General features: G+C 26.8%; 1 protein-coding gene across 3 annotated transcripts in view; it reads right to left on the bottom strand.

The window, feature by feature from the left end:
• Window positions 1–723: 723 nt before the first annotated feature.
• Window positions 724–26,484, bottom strand: part of LOC107453366 (pyruvate kinase PKM) — a 30,431-nt gene continuing 4,670 nt past the window's right edge. For all 3 annotated transcript variants that reach the window (XM_016070175.3, XM_016070176.3, XM_071188431.1), the window contains exons 5-11: window positions 23,698–23,884; window positions 20,345–20,487; window positions 18,550–18,677; window positions 17,918–18,068; window positions 13,021–13,340; window positions 8,953–9,071; window positions 724–998 (exon numbers count right to left, since the gene is read on the bottom strand). In XM_016070175.3, the coding sequence (XP_015925661.1) occupies window positions 829–998; window positions 8,953–9,071; window positions 13,021–13,340; window positions 17,918–18,068; window positions 18,550–18,677; window positions 20,345–20,487; window positions 23,698–23,884 (1,218 nt within the window). In that variant the 3' untranslated portion in view covers window positions 724–828. The remainder of the gene's footprint in view (window positions 999–8,952; window positions 9,072–13,020; window positions 13,341–17,917; window positions 18,069–18,549; window positions 18,678–20,344; window positions 20,488–23,697; window positions 23,885–26,484) is intronic.

A 26,484-nucleotide genomic window follows, 5' to 3' on the forward strand; every position in this document is an offset into this window, starting at 1 on the left:
TTTTTTAAATACTTAAAATATTAGTTTTGTCAAATTTAAATTATTAAAGCTAGAACTTTAATATTTCTGCGACGGCTAAGAAAATGGATTTCTTATTGATATAGATCTGATAAAATAAATTTTCTACCCCTTAGAAAAAGTTCAATTTCATTTTATATTCAGTGAATCATTAAACTCTTACACAGAAACCGAATTATACTTTGTGTAGTCATCTTAAAAATGCAAATATTTTATTATATCATAAAATGATATTGGAAGTATTTTTTATAAGATTTGAAATGTTATTTGAAATAAATATGAATAGAACAGTTTAACCACTATGCCCCAAGGAATTTGTAGTTAGCAGAAAGTTCTGTACTTCAGCATATTGAATGTAGAAATGTAAGCATTATCCATTAGTGGACAGAATTATCTACAAAGAAAATATTACAGAATGGCAATTCTATTACACTGCAAAATAAAAAAGATTTTTTTAAGATGCTCACAGCAGTACAAACTGCATTAATTACGGTAGTAATATTTCATTCATTCACTAAAAAATACATCATTTAAGATATTTTAAATTTTGCTTAGGGGTCCCCCAAATTAGCACGAAGAAATTATAACTATCCATTCCAGGTCATACTCTGATCTGAAAAGTAAACAATCAACATGAATGGACAGGAAGCTTTTCTATTAGTTAACAAACTAAAATTTTTATTCCAGATAAATAATAATTCAAAATGATGTGAAAATATTTTATTTCTTCTGGTATAAAAGTATATAAAATCAATTACAAATATTCATATTTAATAAAATCTGTCAACTAGTAAAGATGTAGATTAAAAATTATTCAACATAAAATACTCTCATTGTGTTAGTGGCACCAGCTCCTTGTCTCCATCCTGTAACTACTATTACCGCATCACCAGTCTTGATAAATTTACGATGTTTTCCAAACTTTATAGCACATTGTATTCTAGCATCAACATCATGTGGCCAATCTGGTAATCTATCACCTGAAAATCATAAATGTTAAATAAATATATCTCTTACATTACCTCAATGAGTAATAGAAAAGTACTTTTTCTTACACATATCAATAATTTCAAAACCATGAAGTTTTATTTCATATGCAAATAACAATCAAAATTTCATTAATTTTTCTTAACTAAAGAAAAATGTAATAAACTCTACAAATAAAATTTGATTATCTTCACAAAACTTATGAAGCTAATCAAAAATATATATGAGATATTGATGCCAATATGTCACTACACTCTCAGAAGTATTAAAAAAAAATATTTCTTTTGTACTATCAACTTGTAGCTTGAAACTTTACTTTTATAGATGAAATGAAAAGTATGATAATCACATTCTATTTAAAATACTAGGAAACTTTTTGTAACAGAACCATATTATTATTATTTTTCAATTTTACAAAACTAATTTTTACACTCCCAAAACTAATTCCCTTCAGGCAATTAGTTTTGGAAGTGTAAAATTTAGCCCCCTCTGTTCACATCTGAGGTTTTATTTTTGCAAGTTAATGCTACTTTACATTCTCGAAACAGTAATAACTAGAGACTATGTTAGAGTACTGCAAAAGTTTATACAAATAAAATATCTTCCTTTTTTTTTGCTCACGGTCCTATGTGTTTCAGTTCTGCAAGGGGTTAGGATCAGTCTCAGTGAAAGTGCAAAAAGAAAAAAAAAATTTATTCTCTAGTGTTATTCTGAACTGGAGTCTCAATATGCTTTTTTATTTACGCATATAAAATTTAATTTACTCAAACATTAAAAGAAATAGTGTTAAACAGAAGGAACTAAAATAGGTTTAGCTAAATTATATAAAGGCAAATTTTAAATCCTACTTTAAATAAATTTTAATTTTAGAAAGACTGATTTGCAATTATCGTGAGACTATATGGAGTGCATAAAAACGTTTTATTGAGATAAAAAAGCACTATTGCGAAAGAAATAAATTTTTACACACTGGGCACTAAAAATAATGGAATAAGAAGCTTTATTTGATATATTGCATCTCGTGAGCATTATTTCACACAACTATGATGATAATAGACCGCTCAATAGAAACAAAAGATTTAAGTATTTAAAACATTTAATTACATAATAAGTTCTGTTACTGTTATAGTATTTTTGTTCACTTATGAAATTATAATATTTTGAATAGGCTCATTACTCCCCTCCACTTACTAGAAATTTCTAATAAACTTTTTTTTTCGATTCTTCAGTTTCTTTTAAAAAAAAACTAGGTTTATGCTTGCATTTTCCCATTAAATTTTTTATTATTTTTCTAATTATATTATGTTTCTCTCTCTAAATATATATATTCATATCATTCCATATATAAATTGTCACAAGGAGTTAAAACTCCTTCCAAACATAAATTAAAATTACGCCACTGCCTATCCCCTCAATTTTTTGCCGGTCTTCATTTAAACTAAAATAAAAAATAATCAGCATGCCCATTACAGTATTGTAGTTTTGGTATAATTCTTTGCTTAAAAAATATCAATCTCTATTTCATTTGTAATTTGGATTGTTTAGATTGATTTTCGTAAAAGAAAAAAAAAAAGAAATTTCTAAGCACAGTTTCAAAACTTCTGGTCAGTCAGGCTTTTAATATACTACAATAACAGATCAAGGGTGAAAAACGGTTGAGTCCATGGACGTGAATCGTTCTTCCCCTTTCATCTTTATAATGAAATGATTATTATCCACATCATAGCAACAATTGTAATAACTGCAGAAAAATGGAAATTCTTCAGTTGGACTTTTCAGTTAAATTTCAAAATTTAATGTTCTTAGAAAATATATTCTTCTTCAAATTGTGTTTTGCTTCTTACGTGATATCAAATATATTCAGAATAATGAATAAATCATTCAAAATTTTCCTGAATAATAAATTACAATTTATTCATTATTTTTAGCCTTTATTCCTTAGTCGAGAATAATTTCTTGAAATACTGCTCAACAGAAATGGGCACTGAACTGACGACAACTGTAATTGACTACTTATACAAAGTATATAGTAATAAATTGTTTGAAATCAAGATTCCAAATAATAATTTCTGTTAAAAAGAGGCTCCAATTACTTGCAATCATAACAAGAAGCGATTGCAGGTAATTATCATTACAAATAACCCTGATTGCCAGTCATCTTAATCTAAACTATTGCAGGTAAAATTTTTAAAACAAAAAACATAGCAATTAGAATTATGAGAAATTGATTACCGTAATTGTATGTCTTAATAAATTTACTTCATTTACCAAATGAAAACTTTTAAACATTGTACAGAAATATATGTATATTTATAAATATAACAATCGTACCAGTGGCGTACGCAAGGGAGGGGTTTAGGGGTTTAAACTTCCCCCTTGAGCTCAGACAAAATGGTAAAAATGAAAATTTTAGTAGAAATTATGCGGGCTATTATTTTTTAAGACTATATATTTTTATTTGCCTTATGCCTACTTTTTTTTCTCACGGTATTTCTCAGAACACTGAAAAAACATTTACTATAATAGGGTTGTACTTTTGAAACCAAATTCACGTGATACTGTTACGGACTGGTTTCTTTCTGTCCTGCCAGTCGCGATAGTTTTTGAGACTGGCTTTCATTCGCGAGGTCGTTACGCGATGATTCTGGAATCCTACACGTTCTGTCGTGTTTGAGACAACTCGGGAATTTTGGAGTTGAAAATTTATATAAAAGAGGGAATGGAGAACAGTGGAGTTAGTTAGTCAGACTAAGAGTTATCTCTGCCATTTGTCTTTCAGAGCTCGTTGCTAAATCTGATTTGTTTTGTCTTAACAAAAAGCTCATTCAATCGCCGAATCCGTCATCGTCGTTATTTCGACTAGTGAAGAAATTAGTAACAATACTATTGGAGATACTGAGCTCGTTGAAGTTATTCATTCCAGCTCGAAGCTTTAAGATCGTAGCATAGCGGATACTTCTGTGCCAATATATATATACTTGCTGTTCTTGGATCTTTAGGATGTCAAAACGCAAGAATTTAACAATTTTTAATTATTTTGAGAAAAAATCACGACCTGAAATTAGTGAGGTGACAGCATCTAGTACCAATGTAAGTTTTTCTGTTGAACAGAAATGTGTCACTTCCGTTGAAGAAAACGTTTCTAGCACATCAAAATCTGATGAATGTGAAAGTGGCCCTCAAAGTGTTACTTCCCACCCATATGACATTGGACTTTTTTCAGAAGATATTACATGCAAGAAGATATTACATTATGTTCTTAAACTTAAAAAATCAAAACAAAATTTAACTAAACAATGTTGTCGAAATAAAAAGTCAAATTATCCAGCCGTCTAAATTAGGGAAATAATAGTGCTTTATTACATACTCGAATTTCTTTTAGTAGTTTCAGAAAATCATGAACACCCCCCTTGAAAAAATTCTGCGTACGCCACTGAATCGTACAGTGTGAAAAAAATAACATACACATTCACATATAGAGTGTATGTAATAAGTGTCAATGAAAACAGAACTCTGAATAATTTTTCCTCCATAGACAAGATTTTCATGTACTAGAACTTAATGTCAATGGTTCAAGAGCCTGATCTCAAAAATATTATTAATTGGTGCAGATGATATTTTAAATTAAGAAATAAAAAAGTACTTCGTCGGAGTTAGCATGTTTTTGTTTTTCGTATTTGCTCAGATTCTGATTTCTGACCTTAAAATAAGGAAGGTAGCCACAATTTGGGAAATTTAATAGCAATAGTTTGGTAAAAGACAGTGATCAGAGGTTTGATATTTTGCTATATCGAGACTTTTTTTAAGTGAATTGAAAATTTTTTTCACATAATTACATGATTTGCTTATCTAAAGATAAGTTTACTCAAAGAATAATTTTAACAATTATTCAGCATTTATAATTATTATTGTAGTGTATTAATTGTATTATTATTATAATGTAATGCATTATTATTATAATTATTATGAATTGTAAGGTATACAATTTCTTCCATCACTTCTAAAGAATGTAATTTTAAATGACAAAATAGAAAATTCGAACAAAATCAGTCAAATAGTCCTCAATAAAACTTTTAAAAAATTTGCAAACTTTTTAAACTGTTTTTAAATAAACTGAAAAAAAAATTATTTTTTGCACAGAATTATTTTTGAATGAACAAATGTGAACGTTTTGAATGTGCAAAGACTTTTCGAACAACTTTAAAATTTCTCGAAAAAAAGTGAAATACACAAAAATTAGACTTAATGTTAAGGGGTCCAAACTTTCAACTGCTATCTTCACCAAACTATTGGGAGAATATTTTTCAGATTGTAGCTACCCCCACCCATATTGTGAGGGTCAGAAATCCCAATTCGTTGTTAAAAAACAAGTTTGTTTATTCAAAGGAAGTGTACTTTTGTGGCGGATTTCGAAACTTAAAATATCATCTGTACAAATTAATTAGCAAATTTGAGATCTACCCTGCGAGCCATTGAGCTGCAATTCTAGTAAATGAAAATCCGATTATTAGATAAAACGTTATTGCAGAAAGCTATATTATTTTTTTTGCCTGAAAGGAAATCTTATTAAATTCTCTATTGTGTTAATAAAAGGTTTACATTTAATATTCACTTTTTGATATTAAGTTATGCAGTACTATACATACATATCCAGTTATAATTCCTTATACAGTGTTTTATAGCTGAAAGTGCAGAATTAGGAAAAATAAATTACGTTATACCCTGCTATTACCTTGTATTATCAATCAGTGTTTAAGACATTCGATAGGGTGATTGAAACAATAAAACAGCTATATTTAAATTAATTACATACTTTAAAGCAAATATTGAATTTATTAGAAATGTTTAAAATATTATAAAACATTATATACAATACTTTTATTTATTGTATACAAAGCTGTAAAACAACTAAAAAAAAAACAAGCTTAATACAGTATAAAATCAGTTAACGTTTTTCTTTTATTTAATAATGTTTACTTATTAATTATGTGGGAACTGTTCATCTCAAAATGTTTATTCGATTATATTTTTGCAAACAACATCCACAGCTATTAGTAAAGCTGTTTTCTTTTTTTTATTGTAATAAACATAAATATGGTTATTCAAAAAGAGAAATTAGATCATTTACTTCATAGTCTACTATGCAGTACTACCTTGCATGTATATACAAAAATGATACAATGCAGTACTTTAGCTCTAAAAATATTTATTTATACAGAATTATTCTGTATCTCAAATTGAAGCAGATGAAAAATTGATTATTTCACAGTTTATGACTGAAAACTTATTCTTCTACTTTAGAAAATTGTTTTAAACAGTTCATAACAAGAATTAATAATAATTTAATTAATTGAGATAACTTCTATTAGCCACTTGCAATATTGAAAATGGTAAATTAATATATGTGTACTGTATGTACATGAAATGTATGTACGGAAGTACACGCAATGTACAGTGCTTAAAACATTATTTAATAATGTTTACTTATCAATTATGTGGGAACCCTTCATCTCAAAATGTTATTCCATTGTATTTTTGCAAACAACTATTAGTAAAACGATGTTCTTTTTTTATTTTAATAAACATAAATATGGTTATTCAAAAAAAGAAATTAGATTATTTATTTGATAGTCTACTTTGTAGTACTACCTTGCATGTATATACAGTAATGATACAATGCAGTACTTTAGCTCTAAAAATATTTATTTATACAGAATTATTTTGTATCTTGAATTGAAGCAGATGAAAATTTATTATTTCTCAGTTTATGACCGAAAACTTATTCTTCTACTTTAGAAAATTGGTTCAACCAGACAGAACAAGTCTTAACAAGAACTAATCTTAGTTTAGCTAATTGAGATAACTTCTATTAGCCACTTGCAATATTGAAAATGGTAAATTAAAATACGTGTACTGTATGTACATGAAATGAATGTCAGAAGTACACACAATGTACAGTGCTTGAAAGAGGAAGACTCTAAATAACCTTTGATCTAATCATCGGATCTTCATTTTCTAGGACTCAATCCTAACGGTTTGAGGGGGTGACTTTAAATATGCTCATTATTTAGTTAGACGATATTTTAAGCTATGAAATCCGACATAAAAAATTTACTTTCTCTGAATAAACATACCCTTTATTCAATGGATTTGGATTTCTGTCTCCCAAAATATAGGGGGTAACAACAATCAGGGAATCATAGTCCCACTAGTTTGGTTACGAGAGCAGTTTAAAGTTTGGATCCCTTAATGGTAACTTTACTCTTAGTGTAAATGTTCATATCTCTTCCCTAATACTTTTTAAGCTGTACACAATTATAAAATTTGTTTATCCAAAGAAAATAACTTTTCCATTCAGAAAATAACTTTTAGCAAATATTTATTATTTTATTTAATAATAGTAATAAAAAAAAAATTTGAATTGTAAGATTTAAAATTTTTTGCACAATTTTAAAGAATGCAATTTTACACGACAAATTACAAAATTCGGACAAAATCAGTAGAATGGTTCCTGAGGAATCAAATTTCAAAATTTTTCATTACTTAAAATATCGTCGATGCTAATTAATTAGCATATTTCAGGTCACTCTTCAAACCAATAAGATTTTCTTCTAGAACGTGAAGCTTTGATCATTAGATTAAAGTTATTTAGGGTGGTCGGTTTATTTTGTACAGACAGCACATGCAATGTATACATACAAATTATGTGTGAGCATATGTACGCTTGTACCTAACTATTAGTGTGCAAAAGAGTACATACAGCTTACCTAGGTGTGTACAATTGCACACACATAGAACCTACACATGCTTGAATGTAATACAGTGTTCATCCAGTAAATCAAACAGTAGAATTTATTTTAATAAACTATTTATGTATTCTGATCTAATGATAAAAATAATAGATTGCATATAATCCTGATTACAATGCAATCAAGTCAACTTGAAATTATGATTAAATTTATTTTTTTGTTTTGTAATTGTGCCGTTTTTTTTGTTGATGTAATTGTGCATTATAGTTACTTATATTTTAGCATATTAATAATCGTAAGATTATGATTTCTTGTAATCTTACTTATCTTGATTCACTTTTTGCTGCGATTACAAGTTATCATAACAGCTTCTAATAAAAAATTAAGTTCACTTGCTTCGTCATTGCATACAATCACGATTACAGGTAGTTGATTACTATGCAAATAATCATATTCGTCATCAAGTGCTGTAAGTGACACACAATTTTTAAAGAAAATTACATAATTTTTGCATTTTGCTTACATTATTCAAAAAATTAGTCAAGACTAATGAATTTATTCTTCAAACATTATTCAAAAATTTGCATATAAGTAATCATTCAGAATAAATTTTATTCTAACTAAATTAAATCATGACTAAAATTTCCCTGAATGATACCCATGACAGCATAATATTCTACAAAATAGATTAAAATTTTTTTCATGAACTTCCCAATATACTCACTTTATTAACTCTTTTGTGCAGGTAAAATTTTTTCTTTAACAAAAAGATGCCCTATTTCACACATTTTTTCTGGTAACTAGAGTTTTATTTTTTTAGGAAATTCTTAGAAACTAATTATGCAAATTTTATTTGAAAAGTTCATTCAACAAGTTTAGTGAATGGTCTCGAAGTTGAATAATTGCATAGATTCAGATATCACAGACACAGTAAGAAACATAGCATCAAGTGCCACCTAGCATCGAAAAATTACTGTTTAGCAAAATTGTGTAGTCAAGATTTTTTTCATGAATTTTTGCTAGTCCCTAAGAAGTATTTTGAAGTGCACTAAATATTTTTGTTTCAATTTTTTGAATGATCTGAGGTGGCATTTTAAAGTGATGTTATTGTACTTTCTCTGATGGTACAAGTGTATCATTTTAAAATCTTAATCCATTTAGATTAATCATGAAATGTCAGTAATTTAGTTTACTTTACCTTCATAATAAATAGGCAAAATCCCTCTCCATAAATGAGCTTGACGTGTTGTTTGAGCAGTACGTGATACAGCAATTATGGGACATTTTGGTCTATATTTTGAAACTTCATGAGCTGTTCTATAATTAAAAAAGAAATAGTGTTAATAACAAGGAAGTCACATTAAGACCTAATTATCATTTAATAATTACAAATAATGTAATTTATAAATTCTCCTCTCAGTATGTTTATTCATATAATGAAAAATTGATGCTTGACGTTATAAAGTTATCCTCTTAATACAGAAAGACTATTTAAATGGAATTGGAATGGATTAATATAACAGAAAGCCATAAAATTAACTGAAGGATATATTTTTCTCTCAATGTTATGAACTAACACCATTAGTATTTTGTGTATTAGTCCAGGCTTGTTTCCCTACTTGGAAAAGTCAGAGAATTTGGAAATTGTCTGAAAAGTTAGAGAGTTTTATTTGACAAGCCACAAACATGCTATCTTCCTGGCAACATTTTTTATGGAACACATTTCTAACACAAGAGTTCTGCTCTCATCTAATTGGCTAGGAGCAAAATTTTTATGTAGCCATAGCATGCCATGGTATTATGACTTAGAAAACTTCAACTGGAAAAAAGTTATTGGTTGCTAGAATCCAGAACAGATATAAGAAATGATGAATGTACTTTAGATTATCTATTCTTATTTTTAAGAAATTTAATAAGAAAAATAATCTTTTATGCAAGGGGATTGCTGTTCCACATGGTAATTATGAAGCAATAACTATATCCTGGGGTCGATCCAGGTTTTATTTCTTAGGGCTCACTTTTGTGAAAAATGGTAATTATTTTTTTGAAAATTTTTTAATTAAAGAAAAACATTCCGTTTGAGCAATCACTACTTTTTTTAAAATCCACTCATTTTTCTGATTTTTTTTAGCAGCTTCCCTATAGCCTTTTAAATTAACCCCTAAATATTTATCACTACGCTATGATATGCAAATTTGGAATATGAGCATTTCGATTCATGATTCCATCGTAATTTGAATTCATTCAATGATTGTTCTTTTGGCAGTTACTATTTTTTTTTTTGAAATTTTTCACATGGTTTTTTAAATCCATGTTATTTTCTGATCGTTTTTTCAGCCTTTTCTGTTTGTTTATTTTAATTACTGTTTTTTGCTCTAAAATGATGTTACAACAATACGCTAATTTGTGAAATCCATTTTCAGCGAGCTTGGTTTGTGACGATTCCATTGTTAATTTCCATAGATTTTCAATCGTTTTACGGCAGTTATCTAATGATTTTTCAAACTCCCATGCTTTTAATACAAGTTATTGCGCCATACGAATTTGAGTAATCACTTTCTCTGATGCATTCAATTTGTGAAAATTGCATCGTAATTTAACATTTGATGATAGGTTTCCTAAATTATTTTTTCTTTTGCCCTTTACATGTAGAATTACAATATTTTAAATAGGATGTTATTAAGAAGCATTCGATTCAGTCTTAATGTTCGGTGATAGTTTTTGCGGCAGTTCTCATTTTTTCGGCCTTTTTCACACGGTTTTACGAATTCTGATATTTGGTACGATGTTATTACGACATTTAAATTAGAGTTTTCACTTTTTGACGGGTTCGATTCATAACAATCCCATTATAACTTCACGTCATCGAAGATAATCATTTCTACAAGATACAAGGTTTTAGGAGCTTCAATATTTTTAACATGCTATTACGACACATGAATTTTGACGTTTTTGATTTGTGACAAAGCTGTCATAAACTCACGTTGGTTTTGGTCATTTCTTCCTAGAAATTCCTGCAAAAAAAATTTCGCGATCATTTTTAAAAAGTGAAATGTCATGAACGGGTGATTTTTATAAATTATAATTTTATGAATGGTTCGGTTTTACAAATTTGAATTTTGTGAAGGGACTGTTTTTTAGAATTTGAATGTTGTGAAAGAGTGTAAAATAAATTTCGCTTTTTTTAACACTCTGTTCTTGTCTAATTTACTCTTTAATATATTCCTTGTCAGCAACTTTTGAAGATGATAAAGCTTACGTTTTGTATCATTGATCATTTTACTTTTGATTGTGTTTAATTCCTATTCATTGTAACATTAATTTATATTTTAATAAAAAATTTCGGAATACTTTTTGTCCTGCACACTTTTGCTTTGTGGAGACATAAATATCTATATTAATTTCTATTGGTACACTACTAGAAACTTGCTTTGTAAAAACAGAATCTCTTTTTCCAGAAATTTCAAATAAATAAAATTCTCTATAAAAAATTTTTTACATAGTGTAGTGTTACATTTTTTTAAAATTAAATATACAAAATTAATGTATAAATTACAAATATAAATTTTTTGTTGTTCACTGTATATTTTGACCATTACATTGTCAGTACAGAAAAATCAGGGAATTTTATTCTTCTATTTGAGTAGCACCTCTGTAAGTCAGTCAATCTTGGCAGTGGGGAGAGTGTTTGTTTATGTATAATAATAAATTTCATCTTTGCCTTTTACTTCATAAAAGTAGTAAAAGCAGAGTTAGAAAGGCAAGCAATGGGTTAATGGTTTTGTAAGGAATGAACTGTTAATTTACAGTTGATATAAAACTAATGACTCCTCTGATAAATTTTTAAGTATTTAAGCAATTAAACCATAGTTAAGTAACTTCCATTCAATACTGAACCACTTTAACACCTAGACAAATTACTCCAGTATCTCTAACTTAAGGTTTCTAGTTTTTAAAACTAAATGCTAGTTTGGCACCATATTTATCCTGTTGATAACAGACATATTAAGCACTTTTGGTCTGACACTTCAAATGTTTTAAGAAATACATGATTAATCATTTTTTAACTTTATGTGGGGAGAATAATAAGGATTTAATACAGCTTAAAAGCAAAAAATATATTTTTAAACACCTAATGCTATATAAAGTAGCAACCAGTTCGTACCTTTTACAGAAATTTTTACTTATGTGCAACAAGTATGTTGGTTTTGTAAGCTTAATGTGTATATCCACGAATATACACATTAAGTTCACAAAATGTAGAAGTTTCTTTGAAAAATTGGATAATTTTTGTTGGTCTTCTTAATTATAGTTTAAAGTTATTGAAGGTAATTCGATGGAAATTACAAGGAAAAAAAATGGATTTAAAAATTTCACAAGATATAGGTTTTTAATTTATTTCATAATAAGCAAGCACAGAAGAAAGAAAAAAGAAATTTCCACTGAAAGATTATATTTGAATATTATAAAAATTTAAAAAGTGATAGCAAAGTTAAGATTAATTAATAATTTTTTTAGGGTCATTGAAAATAAGGAAGATTACACAATTCATCATTTTATATTACAAAACAAAATAAACGATTTATATGTAATACATGTAAAATAAGTATCTGTCTTTAACTATTGAAAATATTTTTACAAAACTTGAATATTTCAGCTTGACTAAAAAAAAAAAAAAAGGTATCAAATTGCATTGGTAGAAAATAAAATTGTGAATTTTTTAGGACTAAATATATGTCCTGGTTTATAACAGATGATATTACCTTATTTTTAATATATTAAATCTTGAATTCCAACTTTTGTTGTTTAAAATAGAAACTTGTTACATTTCTCATGGCATATCAGCTCTTCCTTACTTTTCACAAAAAGTAAACAATACTCAGTGGATAAACTGTACAAATTTACATAAGTAGCTTGACAGTTAAAGAGTATGTTTAAAATTTCCAAGCCAATTTAAGCATAACAAAAGTCTAGTGTAAAATTCATTCCCTTACAAAAACTTCTTTCATAATAACCATTTCTAAAGCAAATAAATAAAAAAAGGCATTTGATTTTAGATAAATTTATCATTAGCCAGATTTGATATATATCCACATAAAAAAATTCAGTAATTTGAAAGGAAAGAAAATTTGAACAAAAAGTAAACAAAATTTGTATAAAATAATCCCAATTCCATTTATGTTTCAATGGTGTATGTTATCTAAACACTTTCAATGTTAAAACTTGGCTCTAACATCCAATTGAAATAAAATTTTAAAATACTAACCTTCCTGTTGTAGTAATTACAATAATAGCAGAAGCTAAACACTTCATTGAAGCATTCACAGCAGCAATTGCAACCGTGTGCGTTGAATCAGTTGGAACAGGTGCCTTTAAACTTAATTCTAAAAATACATGACGTTGAAATATGGCAGCTTCAGCTTCTACACAAATGGCATTCATCATTTCTACAGCTTCAAGCGGATACTGTCCTTTAGCTGTTTCACCAGATAACATAACACAATCAGCTCCATCCAATACTGCATTTGCAACATCAGAACTTTCTGCTCTAGTTGGTCTTGGTTTTTTAACCATACTTTCAAGCATCTAATATAAATTAGTAAGCATTTAAGTTATATACAAACATTTGTTTAGAATATTTCCAATATAATGAAAAAACAACAGGTGCAATGCAATAAATCATATTCAAATTATGTAAAAATCTATTCAAAAAAATGCTTCAGTTCTTGTAGTCGTGTTATTTTAAATGAAATTTTTGGAACAGAGTGTTGCCAAATGAAAGATAGATATAATTTACCAAAAATAAAAGTGGCTAGACTAGTTATTGAAATATATATATATATATATATAAAAAGAACTAATTCCAATTTTAATTTGATAATACCAACTATTACTATTACTCTATAAATGCAACTTATGTAATTTAATAATTTCAAATGCCAAAAGTTGTAAAAGATTCATATGATTAGGATTATTATTAATGTTAATACTACTGCTTTAATGCTTAATATATTATTTAGTTATAACCCTAAACCTTAGTTATAAAAATTGTACATCAAACTGTCAAAACTATATACAAAGGTCTGTTCTGTTTAAGTCGAATCTCCATATAATGAGGGCAAATTTTATTATACAATAGCAAAAATCATATTAAGAACAACACTCATTGGATAACATGGATTTTTAGAGTTTTCGAAACTTCCTTTGTCATCATATCAAAACAAAATGTTATTTTTGCAGCGTTTCATTCTATTATAAGCGGTTTTCAAAATTACTACTGGACTCATAATAAAGGGATTAAAAATAACGTTAACATGAGATCAGAACGATACATTAATTTCATAATTATAACATTTAAAAAAAAACTTTTTTTTAATACATATACAATTTTCTTTTTCTGTTTTTAAGAAATGGAAAAAGATATATTTAATTTTCTACAGAAAGGATCCTTTATCTGAAATTATAAGGATATACTCAATAAAAATTGGTAGAGTAGAGAATCAATTATCTTGGATGCTCAGGACCATCGCTATCCCGGCTGTCTGAATTTCCCGGTTTTCTGGATCGACCAAAAAGTGTCGTTAATCGATGTTTTATAGAACCTGAATTACAAGGGAAAAGTGTAACACAAAGTCAGAGAAAAAAGAAAAGCACAAAGCACTCCTAAATTTAAAAAGGAAAAAAAAATAGTAGAAAAATAACCTTTAAAGGAATAAAAAAAATTGCAAGTTTAGACAAGTAAAACAAGTTTAAAAAATACAAAATTCTCATTTATTTTTTAAAAATAATTACAATTCCTACATTAACTAATATAAACAAAATCAATGATTAAATAACGCAATATATTTCATACCTAATTATACGGGGGAGGGAGGAACAATAAAATAAAAGGAAAACCTATTAATCTAAATAAAAAAAACACTTGAAAATTATCGGACCGAAACAATAGTTAAAAAAGGCACTAGCATAAATATTAAAACCCGGAACAAGGCAAGGTTAGCAGAATTAAAAAAAAAACCTAATGATAAAATTTATGAATAGAAAGAATTAATTCATTGAGTGCGAAATTTATCGTGAAAAGAAAAAAAATCTAACATAGTGGAATCAGAAAACAAAACTGCAATATGCTTCATAAAATAATCGTATGTTTAAATTAATAAACAATTTTTCTTTTCTTTTTTTTTATTTATAAAAACACGATTTTTAATTAAAGCAGATGTGATTCCACTTCAAGAAAAACTTGCAAATGATACCGCTCTTCCAAAGAATCAGAATTTATTTAAAAGAAAAAGATTTTATTTTTNAATCGTATGTTTAAATTAATAAACAATTTTCCTTTTATTTTTTTTTATTTATAAAAACACGATTTTTAATTAAAGCAGATGTGATCCCACATCAAGAAAAACTTGCAAAGAATCAGAATTTATTTAAAAAAAAAAGATTTTATTTTTATTAATCGATGTCAAATAGATAAATATATTTCGCTCTTTCATCTTCTGTTCACTGATATGCATGTGCAATGCATTTTCCCCACCCCCTCGTAAATCAAAGAGAAAACGAAATCAGCTTGCCACTCCTTTGAGTTTGATTGACGGCCTAAAGGAGAAAATAAAACATTCGTCCCTTCCCTACCTCCCTTTGATCTTCAAGGTCACCGAAGAAATGACATTTCACTGGGTAAATGGGAGAAAATTCTCCCTTTCCTCACATTTTCTTCTACTCAACTTCAAGGATGAGTCCAATTTCTGCTTTTTTTCATAATCGTTCTAGTTTAAAATGGTGGGAAAACCGAGCAAAATTTCCCCCGGTTTTCTGGTTTCCCGGATAAATAGTTCTCTACTGTATTGACAATTGTGAATTTTGATTTGTGCAGATAAGATATAGTGTCTCTTAAGAGTCTATAATAATGAAATACTGCTATATAGTAGTAAAAACATGGAAATAACAAGAAATGGAAATTTAGGTAGTGTATTAATCTATATTTAGATACAAACACTTCACCCCATATAATAAATATGTTTGAATGCAGTTAATACAAGAAACAAAAATCTCAGCATTTTGCATTAACCACTAAAGAAATTTGTCTTTAATAGCAAACATTATTATGTAAGAAGATTAAATTACCAAAGAAAATAATAATATTAATAACACTAAAATCGTTCAGGTGAATTCAACAAACATTGTAGGCCATTTTAGAAATGTATTTTATTATGCCAGGCCAAAAAGAATAATTATATTTTATTATTAACATAATTTACTTTAAAACTAAAAACAAAAATTTTGAAATTTAACTATTTTTGACGTTAAATTTGTAAAAAAAAAAGGTTTGAACACAAAAATTTTTTTGAATCTGATTAGTGCAAATCTTACTTGAGGGTGACAGTGATGTAATGAGGATCTAAATTATGTACTTAATTTTTTTTTAAACTTAAGCTTTAAATATTCAACAATATCACAATTATTTAATAATGTTCTAGCATTTCTTAAAATAAATATTTGTTGTAAAAAGAGTTGAATGTTGAAATGAAAAATAAATTGGCTAATTTATTATATTAAACTATTTTTTTTTTTCAAATTTTCTATTCAATATTGAGCTTCTTTATTCTGAACATGAATGTACATTGAATCCTACAGCAAAATTCATCTCTTAAAAGTAGTTAAACACCGTTTTTATTTGAAAGTAATTCGTAATCAGAACATTTCAGGATTTGAAAAAAATCATGATATTTTTTAAAAGAAATCTAAAAAAAAAATCAGATTTTTTTATTTAAAACTATATTTTTTATGTTTTTATCAGATGACAAGTAAATTTTTTAAGAATATTTAACTTTTTTACTGACAAAGAATTTTTTTACAAACAAAGAATATGCAATTGAAATGTAAACTAATTAATATAAAAGAATAAATTTTAAAAATTGATTTGAAAATACTAAATGTAATTGAAATATTTGTCAAATTTTAATTATTACATAAAATCCTTAGAAATAATATTTCTTTCATATATGCATGTAATAAGACAATTTAAATATCCAATTATAAAATTAACTATCTGGTAATACGAACTAGAGTTCAATTTATGAAAATAGATATACATTTATCAGTTTACTATTTATCACAAGTTTAAATCACAAATATTCAATAAAAAAATTAAATTAAACAACTAGAAAAGATATTTTTTACAGCAAAAACAGAAAACGGTATGCATAACAACGGTATTTCAGAAAACAGTATGCATATATATTTTTTAATAATATTGATCAAAAGTAGTGAAAACTACAAAAAATTTTTTTATAAAATACTACAAATACTTATAATACAGCTAACATTTTCTAAAAATAATTACGGCATGGACTTTATATATGAAAATCTGGATATTTAGAGAGCACTTTTCAGCGATCTCCGAAAGAGATTGTGACTACTTTATGTTGCAGTCAGAGTGCACTAAAGACAATGCTATCAATTATTTATTTTTAGGGTTGAAAGTTAAATTAGAAATAAAATGTTATTTTAGAAAAAAAGTAAGCTTCACAAGCAATCAAACCTCTTTTCATTCTTTAAAGCTACATTTTTATGATGTAAAATTAAATGCATACTTAAACAAAAAACACAATTGTTTATTTATTTAAAATAGTTCTCTCATTCATAATTGGTAAATTTGTTTTTGCATATAATTAGGGGTCATTTTTATTGATGCTAAGCTATATACATCGAACTGGTTTCCATGAAGCCAACAGAAGTGACACTTCCGCACCAAGAAAATCACACCGAGTAAAATTAAAATAACTTCCGAAAAATCATGTACTTTCAATAACATTTTGCAGTCAGTGATGGTAACCCCTAAGAATGATAGTATGACCAACCTCCATTAACAACTATTTTACTGTGGAACAGAGAGCGGTCTCTCCCAAGAGGTTTCATTGCACAAATAACAAAAATAAATAGGTCATAATTATAGTTATATGAAATAGTTTTCTCTTCTTTATACAGCCTTCTTAACCAGAAATAGAACTATCAGTTTCAAAATAATGATCACAAGAAACTAAAGGAGGTAACACCTAATATTTAGAATTAAGTGAAATTTACAAAGTATGGTCATTATTTATGATAAACATTTGACATACATATTAACTTATAGTAATTCAAAAAAAGTCAATGAGTTTCACCTGTGTAGCACAGATTACAGGTTTATTCAGCATATTACACTTGGCTATCATCATTTTTTGAGCTAAAAATACTTTCTCAGGAGGTATTTCTATACCAAGATCTCCTCTTGCTACCATAATACCATCACTTTCTTGGATAATTTCATCAATTCTGGAAAAAAATCAATTGAATTCTATCATGTTTACAAAGACACTACATTTTATTTTAATATGTTGTGTCCTATTTTAGTATGCAAAAAATTTCCCCAATGTTAAAATTTTACAAATAAATTATATTAAATTTATATTAGCATAAAACTTATTACCCATGTTTTAATGAAATTCTAAAAACATGGTGTTGTAAGAGAATGAGAGGAATAGTTTTTTTTAGAGCTTTTGCTCTTTTAAAGTGCTTAATAGAATTTCATAATGACTGTCCTTTTAGTTACCAAAGATAGTACAAAAGCCCCTAATTTTGCACTTTATCTGACATACATATTAAATCTATTTGGTCTTAGAATACAAGTCCTTAGGCTCAAAATTTCCAAAGTGAGCACAAACTTGCTCCTAATAAACATTAATGAGAATTGCCTTCTTTTAAAAATTCATTTTATTTTTTATAAAAATTATAAGAATAATAGAATAATTCTTACTTTTTAACTCCTTCATGATTTTCAATTTTTGAAATAATTTTTATATTTTTTCCTTCTTCACCAAGTATCTTTCTGATTTCTCTTACCCCAGCTGCATTTCTAATGAATGAGGCAAATACAGTGTCAACCTTTAAAAAAATCCATTTATTTTAAATAAAGCTTAGAAAGCAGATTAAGTGCATGCAGTAAGAATCAAAATTGTAGAAGAGGCTATTATGATACATCTCAAGAATTGCAATTCCTCTAAATATATGCAAATCATAATTTTTTTAAATTATTTTTTGCACTCTCATTTAAAAATGAGATTTTCCTCTGTAATCATAACCTTCAAATGGTTCAATATATTCATTAATCATATTTTTCTTGTTTGAAAATTTTATCCAATCTTTTTATGAAATGTTGTGCAAGGTGGTTTATTTTAGAGTTAAAACTCATGGTATTATTTGCATCCTTCTTGATTTAGTTTTTTTCTCCTTTTTTTCAGTTCTCTGGACATATGCTATTTATCAAAAATGGTTGCTTCAAACCATGATAATGCTATATGCTTAAAGTGGAAATAAAATTTTCTAAAGGAAGGGGATAGAAGAATAACATCAAAATCGCAAATAGCTAAATTATTCAAGATCCTGAAGGGAAAAAAACTTTACTTATAATTATAAAAAATTTCAAAATCTAGAAAAAGTACTCAATGAATGGCTTAAGTTTATTTGCAATAATAAAAGATGCTATTTGAAAAAATTTAAATGCATTTCCAATGTTTAATGTACTATATTAAATAATACTTGTACTTTATTGACCTAAGAAAACTGCATATTAGTCAATTTCATTGTTCTATTTAAAGTGTTGAATGTTTTTGCCAAATTAAGTCTCGAATTTATGAAACATAAATCAATATTTTCACTAATTTCATGTAGTCATGATATAGCGATCCAGGTTATAACACACATTTTTGTTTGGACCACGAAGTTGTTATATCGAGCGTTGACCGTATAACTAAAAGACTAAATACTGCTACACAGAAATCGAGAATTATTCTACATTATAGGAATCTCAAATAAAATTTCCTTTGTTATAATCACTGAAATAACGAGTTTTCCCCCATTGTATGTAAATTTTACATATTATAGATAATTTAAAAAAAGTTGCTTTTAAGTTTTATTGTGATAAGCAAAGTCATCAAAAGAAATGCAAGAATTAATTAAGACTCTATTAAGTAAGGAGAGTATTCAATTAAAGATAATACCAATTTGGCCCATACTGATATTTTTTTAAAACATCTACAAAAGATTTAGCAAATAAAAATCGAAACAAAAAGTTTTAAAACAAAAAGTACAAATAATAAAGCATGAAAAGTATAATTCTTCATTGAGTTGTAAATTTGAATTAATTTTTGACGTAGCAAATAATGTCTAATAAGCTATATAATTTTTATAAAAAATTAATTTAAAAAAGTTTAAGAAAATCTTTAGTAAATTTGGTTTACTGAACTTTGTTTTTCTTTACCGAAGTTTTAATACATTTGGTATATTTACGGCATATTAATGACATTTAATATTTTTTTTAAATAGCTAAATAGATATCCTTCCAAATCTTGTGAAAAAAAATTAGATTAGCCTATCTATAAGTGAAAAGAAAAATTTTATAATGCGCTTAGTGAAAACAAAATATTTTAATCAGTAAATTTAATGTAAAAACAACATTGTAATGTTTCAAGGGACACAAAAACAAGCATTAGATTTCAATATTAAGTTATTAGAATTACAATAAATCAAAGATTAAGTATTAAATACACTACTTTTTGCTCAACACCAAACTTTAAATCCTCTTTATCTTTCTCAGAAACAGCAGGAAGATCAACTTCAACGCCTGGTAAATTTACTCCTTTCTTGCTACCAAGCATTCCCCCACTCTCTACAATGCATTCAACACTAGTAGATTCTGAAAAAATAGATCTAAAGTTACATCTATAATTACTTAGAAAAATTATAATCAGCAGTTGGTAAAATAAGATAAAAAGTTAACAACCTGAACAGCTTTTGATCTAATGATTGGGATATCATGTCTAAGATAAATCTCATACTAAGATACAATCTCAACTAGATATATCTTAATTGTGCCAACTAATTATAGACAATATTTTAAGCTAAAAAATCAGACTTTTGCTTGCAAATTTGGATTTTGACTCTAAAAAGTAGAAGCAAGGCTGCAATATGAAAAATCTGTTCTAATTTTACTTCACTTTGAATGCAAAAGTAGGAAAATAAAGTCAAGCAGACTACATTGCCAATGAAATCTTTAAAGAGTTTATCCCTCTAAAAATTAAATAATGTATTTTTTATGTTTCTATCGTTGTTTAAAATTCGATTTTAGTATTTAAATCATAAAAACAACTTAAAAAATATTTTTAATTACAAAAAAAAATAGCTAAAAGTGTAGAAAACATGCCCACCGCTCATTCTAGTGAGTTTAACCTAGATTAGAATTGGAGTGTCTATTTTCTTTTGTGTTTCTATTTAATTTAAATGTTTTTATATATTTCATCCTTAATTCAATAACTTAGGAAATAATTATTTATATAAGTACTTTTTTTTTTCAATTGCCAATAGTTTGATTATACATTTATGCAAGGGTTGCAATATTTTTCAGCCACAATCCATTTCAGCAGTCAGATCGGCTTTGTAACCCAAAATAAAAAAATTCATCACTTCATAAAATCTAACATAAGTTTGGATAATCCAAATGAAAAAAAGGAGAAAGTAGGAAGGTTGAACCAGGAGAACAACAGTAATCATTTTCAATAGAATTAATACTCTAATTGTGAACAGAATAGATAAAATATATCTCCACTTCCTTGTTTAACCAATCAATGTTTAAAACAAAAAAGTTTGTACCATTTAACTGTCTGTGAAATCTAAGCAACTCACTGTCAAAGAGAGTATGATTAAGTTTAGGTAATAACTTCTTGCATTATTAACTGACAACAACACTGACTAGTAGTATTACGTCTTAATATATATATAGAAACTATTGAAAAGCTTAAAATTAATTCAAATTATATCTAATATTAATAGTATTTGCACAGTTCTTAAATTACTTTTTAAAATAAGTCAGTTTTATTCAGATGTTTCCTTCATTATTAAAGGCAATATGCAATTATTGCTACCCCTATTCATACGATTTAGCCACCATGGCTCTGTGGATAAGGCAATTAAAATTTTAGAGATTAAATGCTTGGTGAGGGCTTGAAGCTCACTCAGCATCAGATGAAAGGGTACCAGCTTGTCTGAGGAGTTAAGGTAGTTGGTGCACAATTTTACCACCATCATGTAATTGGTCACAAAATTGTGGAGCTTTAATGTCCATGTGGCTGTTTATGGAATCAGTTTACTTTCAATTTATATAGAAATATCCTTTTTTTTTATATGACTGCAACCCTTCCATTGTTACATGAAGCTCGTTTGCTATTGAACAGACACCCAAACTAAATCATTCATTTCAATATAGCAACCAATATTTGGTTTCATTACCTTTTCATTTTCAAGACAAAAACACGTGTTAAAGCTTTCAAAACAATAAAATTTTCTATTCACAATGAATCAATTATAGCAAAAGAGTTGAGGAAATTATTCAGACTGCTATTTATTTTTCAGTTACTTCTCAATAAATGTGAAACATCTTAAATTCTTCATGAATGAAAAAAAAGTGATAAGACCACTTATTCTTATCTTTGATGGTTCTAGACATAATCTATTTCATGTCCAATTCAATTGTTTCATGCCACCTGGTACAGGAAAATACATATATTGATTACTTTTCCTCATGTTGAATTCGAAGTATATATTGCATCCCGGGTGGAAATCTAATCAGTCACCTGTATGCATTCATAACCTCTAAAAATATCTTTAGGAAGGGTTCAATAAATTCATCAATAATTAAATTTTTCTTTTTGCAAAAAGTATTTACTCTTTTTGTGTAGTGTTGTATCAGGTGGTTAATTTTGGAGTTAAAGCACATAGTATTCAAATTTTTCTGACTTTTTTTTCTGGATAGATTAAGCAGTTCTCTGGATATGTCTTATTTATAATCATATGATTAACACCATACATAATCATATTAAAATTTTTAAAGGAAACAGGTAGAAAAATAGTGTTCTTATAAAAATGAGTTCAATATTTATGAGTTATGAGCAAATATTTGCTATAATTTTTTGTACTGATAATAAATCGACCTCACATTATAATGTCTATTTTCATTTGGACCACGGGGATTTTTATATCGGGCCTCAACTATAAGTCTCAAACAAATTTCATTAATTATATATTTTTTTTCAGTAATGATAATTATTTCTAATTATGTTGAATCTGTTAAGCTTTATAGCCATATTTAAAGGAAGATATTTAAGGTAATTTATTAAATTTTAAGCTAGCTTTAAATAATAAAAGTCAAATAATGTTAGTTTAAAAGGAATAATATGAATAAATGCTTTTCAGAAAGTAAAAATTAATTAAAATTGTCTTTTTTATCTCTGAATTACAAAATGTTAGTGAAATAAAAAATTTTCTTCAAAGAATTAGGAAAATTAAGTTTTTTAAAGTTGGCAAAATTTATAAACTCCCTTTGACATAAATTTATAACCATTATAGTGCAAATAGACATCAATTATAAAAAATAAACATCAATTAAAGCTGTTGTCACCTAATGTTAAAATAAAGAAAAGATCTGCAATTATGTTTTTTATAATTTAATGGTTGAATAAGCTTCTACATTTTGCAAAACTTACAGACTATTACTTTAAAACAATTTGTAAACCTAAAAGTGTCTTGATGTGTATATTTTTCTCAAAAAAACACTGTTAAGTAAAGAATATACATATTCTAAAAATAAAAATAAAATTAAACAGTACTTTAGGAATTGCTTTCCAAATTCCAAAATTAAATTTTGCTTTCCAATATAATATGGCAAGTGAAAAGTTATTTAACAGCAAATAATTTTGCATAGAAAATTCTAAGTAAATTTGTAGCTCTTGAAGAACAAATAGAAAAGCTTCTTGAAATAAATTTGTAACTAGAATTTATCTTACTAGCTTTAAACCATTTTTTAAAGCATTTAACTAAGCTTTTTCAGCAGTTAATAATAAAAACTACTTACCAACTTTTTTCACAATTAACGAAATTAAACCATCATCAATATAAACTTTGTTTCCAGGAGCTAAAACTTTTGTTATATTTTTGTAATCAACATATACAATAGTAGAAGAACATTTTTCCTTATAAGCATCACTTGTTGAGAGTGTTACAACAGAATCTTTAACAATTTCAACTTCAGCTGATGGGCCCTTCAATAAAAAATTTTAATCATTATAAAATTTTAAAACAAATAAACATTAAATGAAGAAAAAAGAAATTTCATTTCATTCTTTCAGAAACAAATTAAAAATTTGAAAAAGGATGCAAACCCTTAAATGTATAGCATTGTAAATCTGCATTGTATGTTTAAAAACCATATATTGCTTAATGTAGCAACCTTAGCAGTCTTTTTTTATTTTTAATTTTATCAAAATTGTTTTATTATTTCTAAATGCAACTTGGTATACTGTTTAAATGCAACTTTTAAACATTGTTTATTAGTTCTGATTAGAATACTTTCCAGAATTCTGAAGTAGGGTTAGGATTATAGAAACTATCTGAAGTTTTTCCTAGATTCCAAAGTTATTTCCTAATTATTATAAATGCTAATTTCTTTTACTTATATCTATTAACATTATTAAAAATAAAGAATGAATATATCTTGTAAAAAAATTACGTGAGAAATTTCGATTGCAAAGTAGATTGTAAGTTCGCTCTATGTTGTTTACTTTTAAGATACATAACAAATGTAAATATATTTTTGCTGCATTGGTTATATTCATTCAGTCTCATAAATTATACATCAATATTGTTGCAATTACTTAAGATTTTAATTTGCATCCTTTCTTAATCTTAAGTATTATAATTCCAATAAGTGGTAAATGTTCTTCGTATATGTTAAAAAGCCAAGCATGTTGCAAAATGAAAGTTTTTAATTAGAAAGTCTAACATATTCATGACAATAAACTTTTAACACTTAAGCTCCTAAATTAGAAACAATGGTCACAGATTTTATAGTCACAATTGATTCATTATTATTGCTTAATTGATAGTATATATTGTTAGAAACATTATACACTACAAGAGAATAAGTCTATGAATCACGAATAATAACAATAATTGACTTATCTTAATGTTATATTGTAATATCTAATATCTTAATGTTATTATTTTGTCTAAATTACCTTTTTCAATTCATTATTCAAAACACATTCTCACAATTGGAATTCACAGCCAGCATTTTAGTTCTAATTTTAGATTAAAGCATGTAATAATTATCACAATAAGTGTTTTCCTTAAAGAAATATAAAATCCCATGAGAAACTTCTCACAAAGTATTCTAGCCTATCATAACTGTTGAATTGCCGGCCAGGTGGCCGAGTTATTAGCGTGCCTGACTGCGAAGCCAATGGCTGCAGGTTCAAATCCCGCTCAGGGCATGGATGTTTCTTTGTGTGTTGTTCTCTATTGTGTGATGCGTGAGTGTAGCCAAGCCTATGAACAGCTGTCTGTGGCAGTGTGGCATGGGTAATGTTGCTCGCCTCCGTGACTTTTGTTCACAGGTGCCCAACAGGTAAGGATAAATGAGCAACACTTCTAGCATCTTCTAAGGTGAAAAACGAAAGTTCAATGCCTGCTATTATTGAGAAAAAAAAATTTTGAATTATCCTTTGTAATACACGTTATGAGAAGTACTTGTAAGATTTCTTCTTTTATATCCCTATTATTTAATAGAGAAGCACTTAGATTTTGTGTGATTTAGATACGTGCTCTCTTTACTATGATTACAAAAAAGAGAAATTCTGTCTTTTTGCCCACATGCTTGTTTTATTTCCTTATTTGGCCAAACTGCCATGTCATATACAGTGTAAAGTACCGTATCCGAAATTGTCAAGACATTAGAAAATATGGAAAATAGATTTATCCAGGTAATATATACATAAGGTCTTAAAGGTAACAACATAACATGCATTAATCAAAAAAAAAAAATCAGCCATAATTAATGTTAATGTAATGCAATGCTATTTTTAATAGGTTGGTAAAAAAATAAAAGTGAGCAGAAAACAATTAGAACTTTTTTTTTCATTTGATATGATGAATTAGCTTGGCAGATAATCAGATAAGAATAATATTAAATAAAAGCCTTATATATCAAAAGTAAATTAATTCAATTTATGAAGAAAAAAATTAAAAACAAGGAACATAATTTAGATTTTGTTAATAAAAAGAAAACAAAAAGTTTGTTTCAAACACTATTAATATTCAGTTTAATTAATATTTATGGTTTACTTCTCTCACTCAAATTTGTTTTTCTTTAAGAGCTGTCATCTATTCAACAACTCTCTTAGTTTGCTTATAGAAGCAGAATAAATATTTATGTATCAGAAAAGCAACAAGACAAAATAATTTTTTTTAATTCATACCTTTTTTAACAAATTGCAACTTAAAAAAAAAGTTAAAAAAAGTGATAGTTAAAAAAAAATGAAAAAGGAAAAGATATTTGTTTATTTTGATAGTAAAAAAGTATCCAAAAAACAGGTGTTTTCTGTTTTTTGTTCTGTTTCTTTTTTTTATCATGGAATTCATATTGCTAATTAAAATATGAAAAAATGCAATAAAATTTTTCTTAACATGATTTTGTCAATTTTGTGAATTTTCTATTTTTTAAAGCTGGGAAACCTATAAATGTTTTAAAAAACTGCAAAATAATACAATATATATAAAACTCAAAATTATAATGAGTATATTTTTTAACTAAAATATTTGTATTTGATAAAAAAATATAAATTATACATATCAATTTAACTCA

This window comes from Parasteatoda tepidariorum, chromosome X2 (genome assembly GCF_043381705.1).
Source record: "Parasteatoda tepidariorum isolate YZ-2023 chromosome X2, CAS_Ptep_4.0, whole genome shotgun sequence".
Classification (NCBI taxonomy): domain Eukaryota; kingdom Metazoa; phylum Arthropoda; class Arachnida; order Araneae; family Theridiidae; genus Parasteatoda; species Parasteatoda tepidariorum.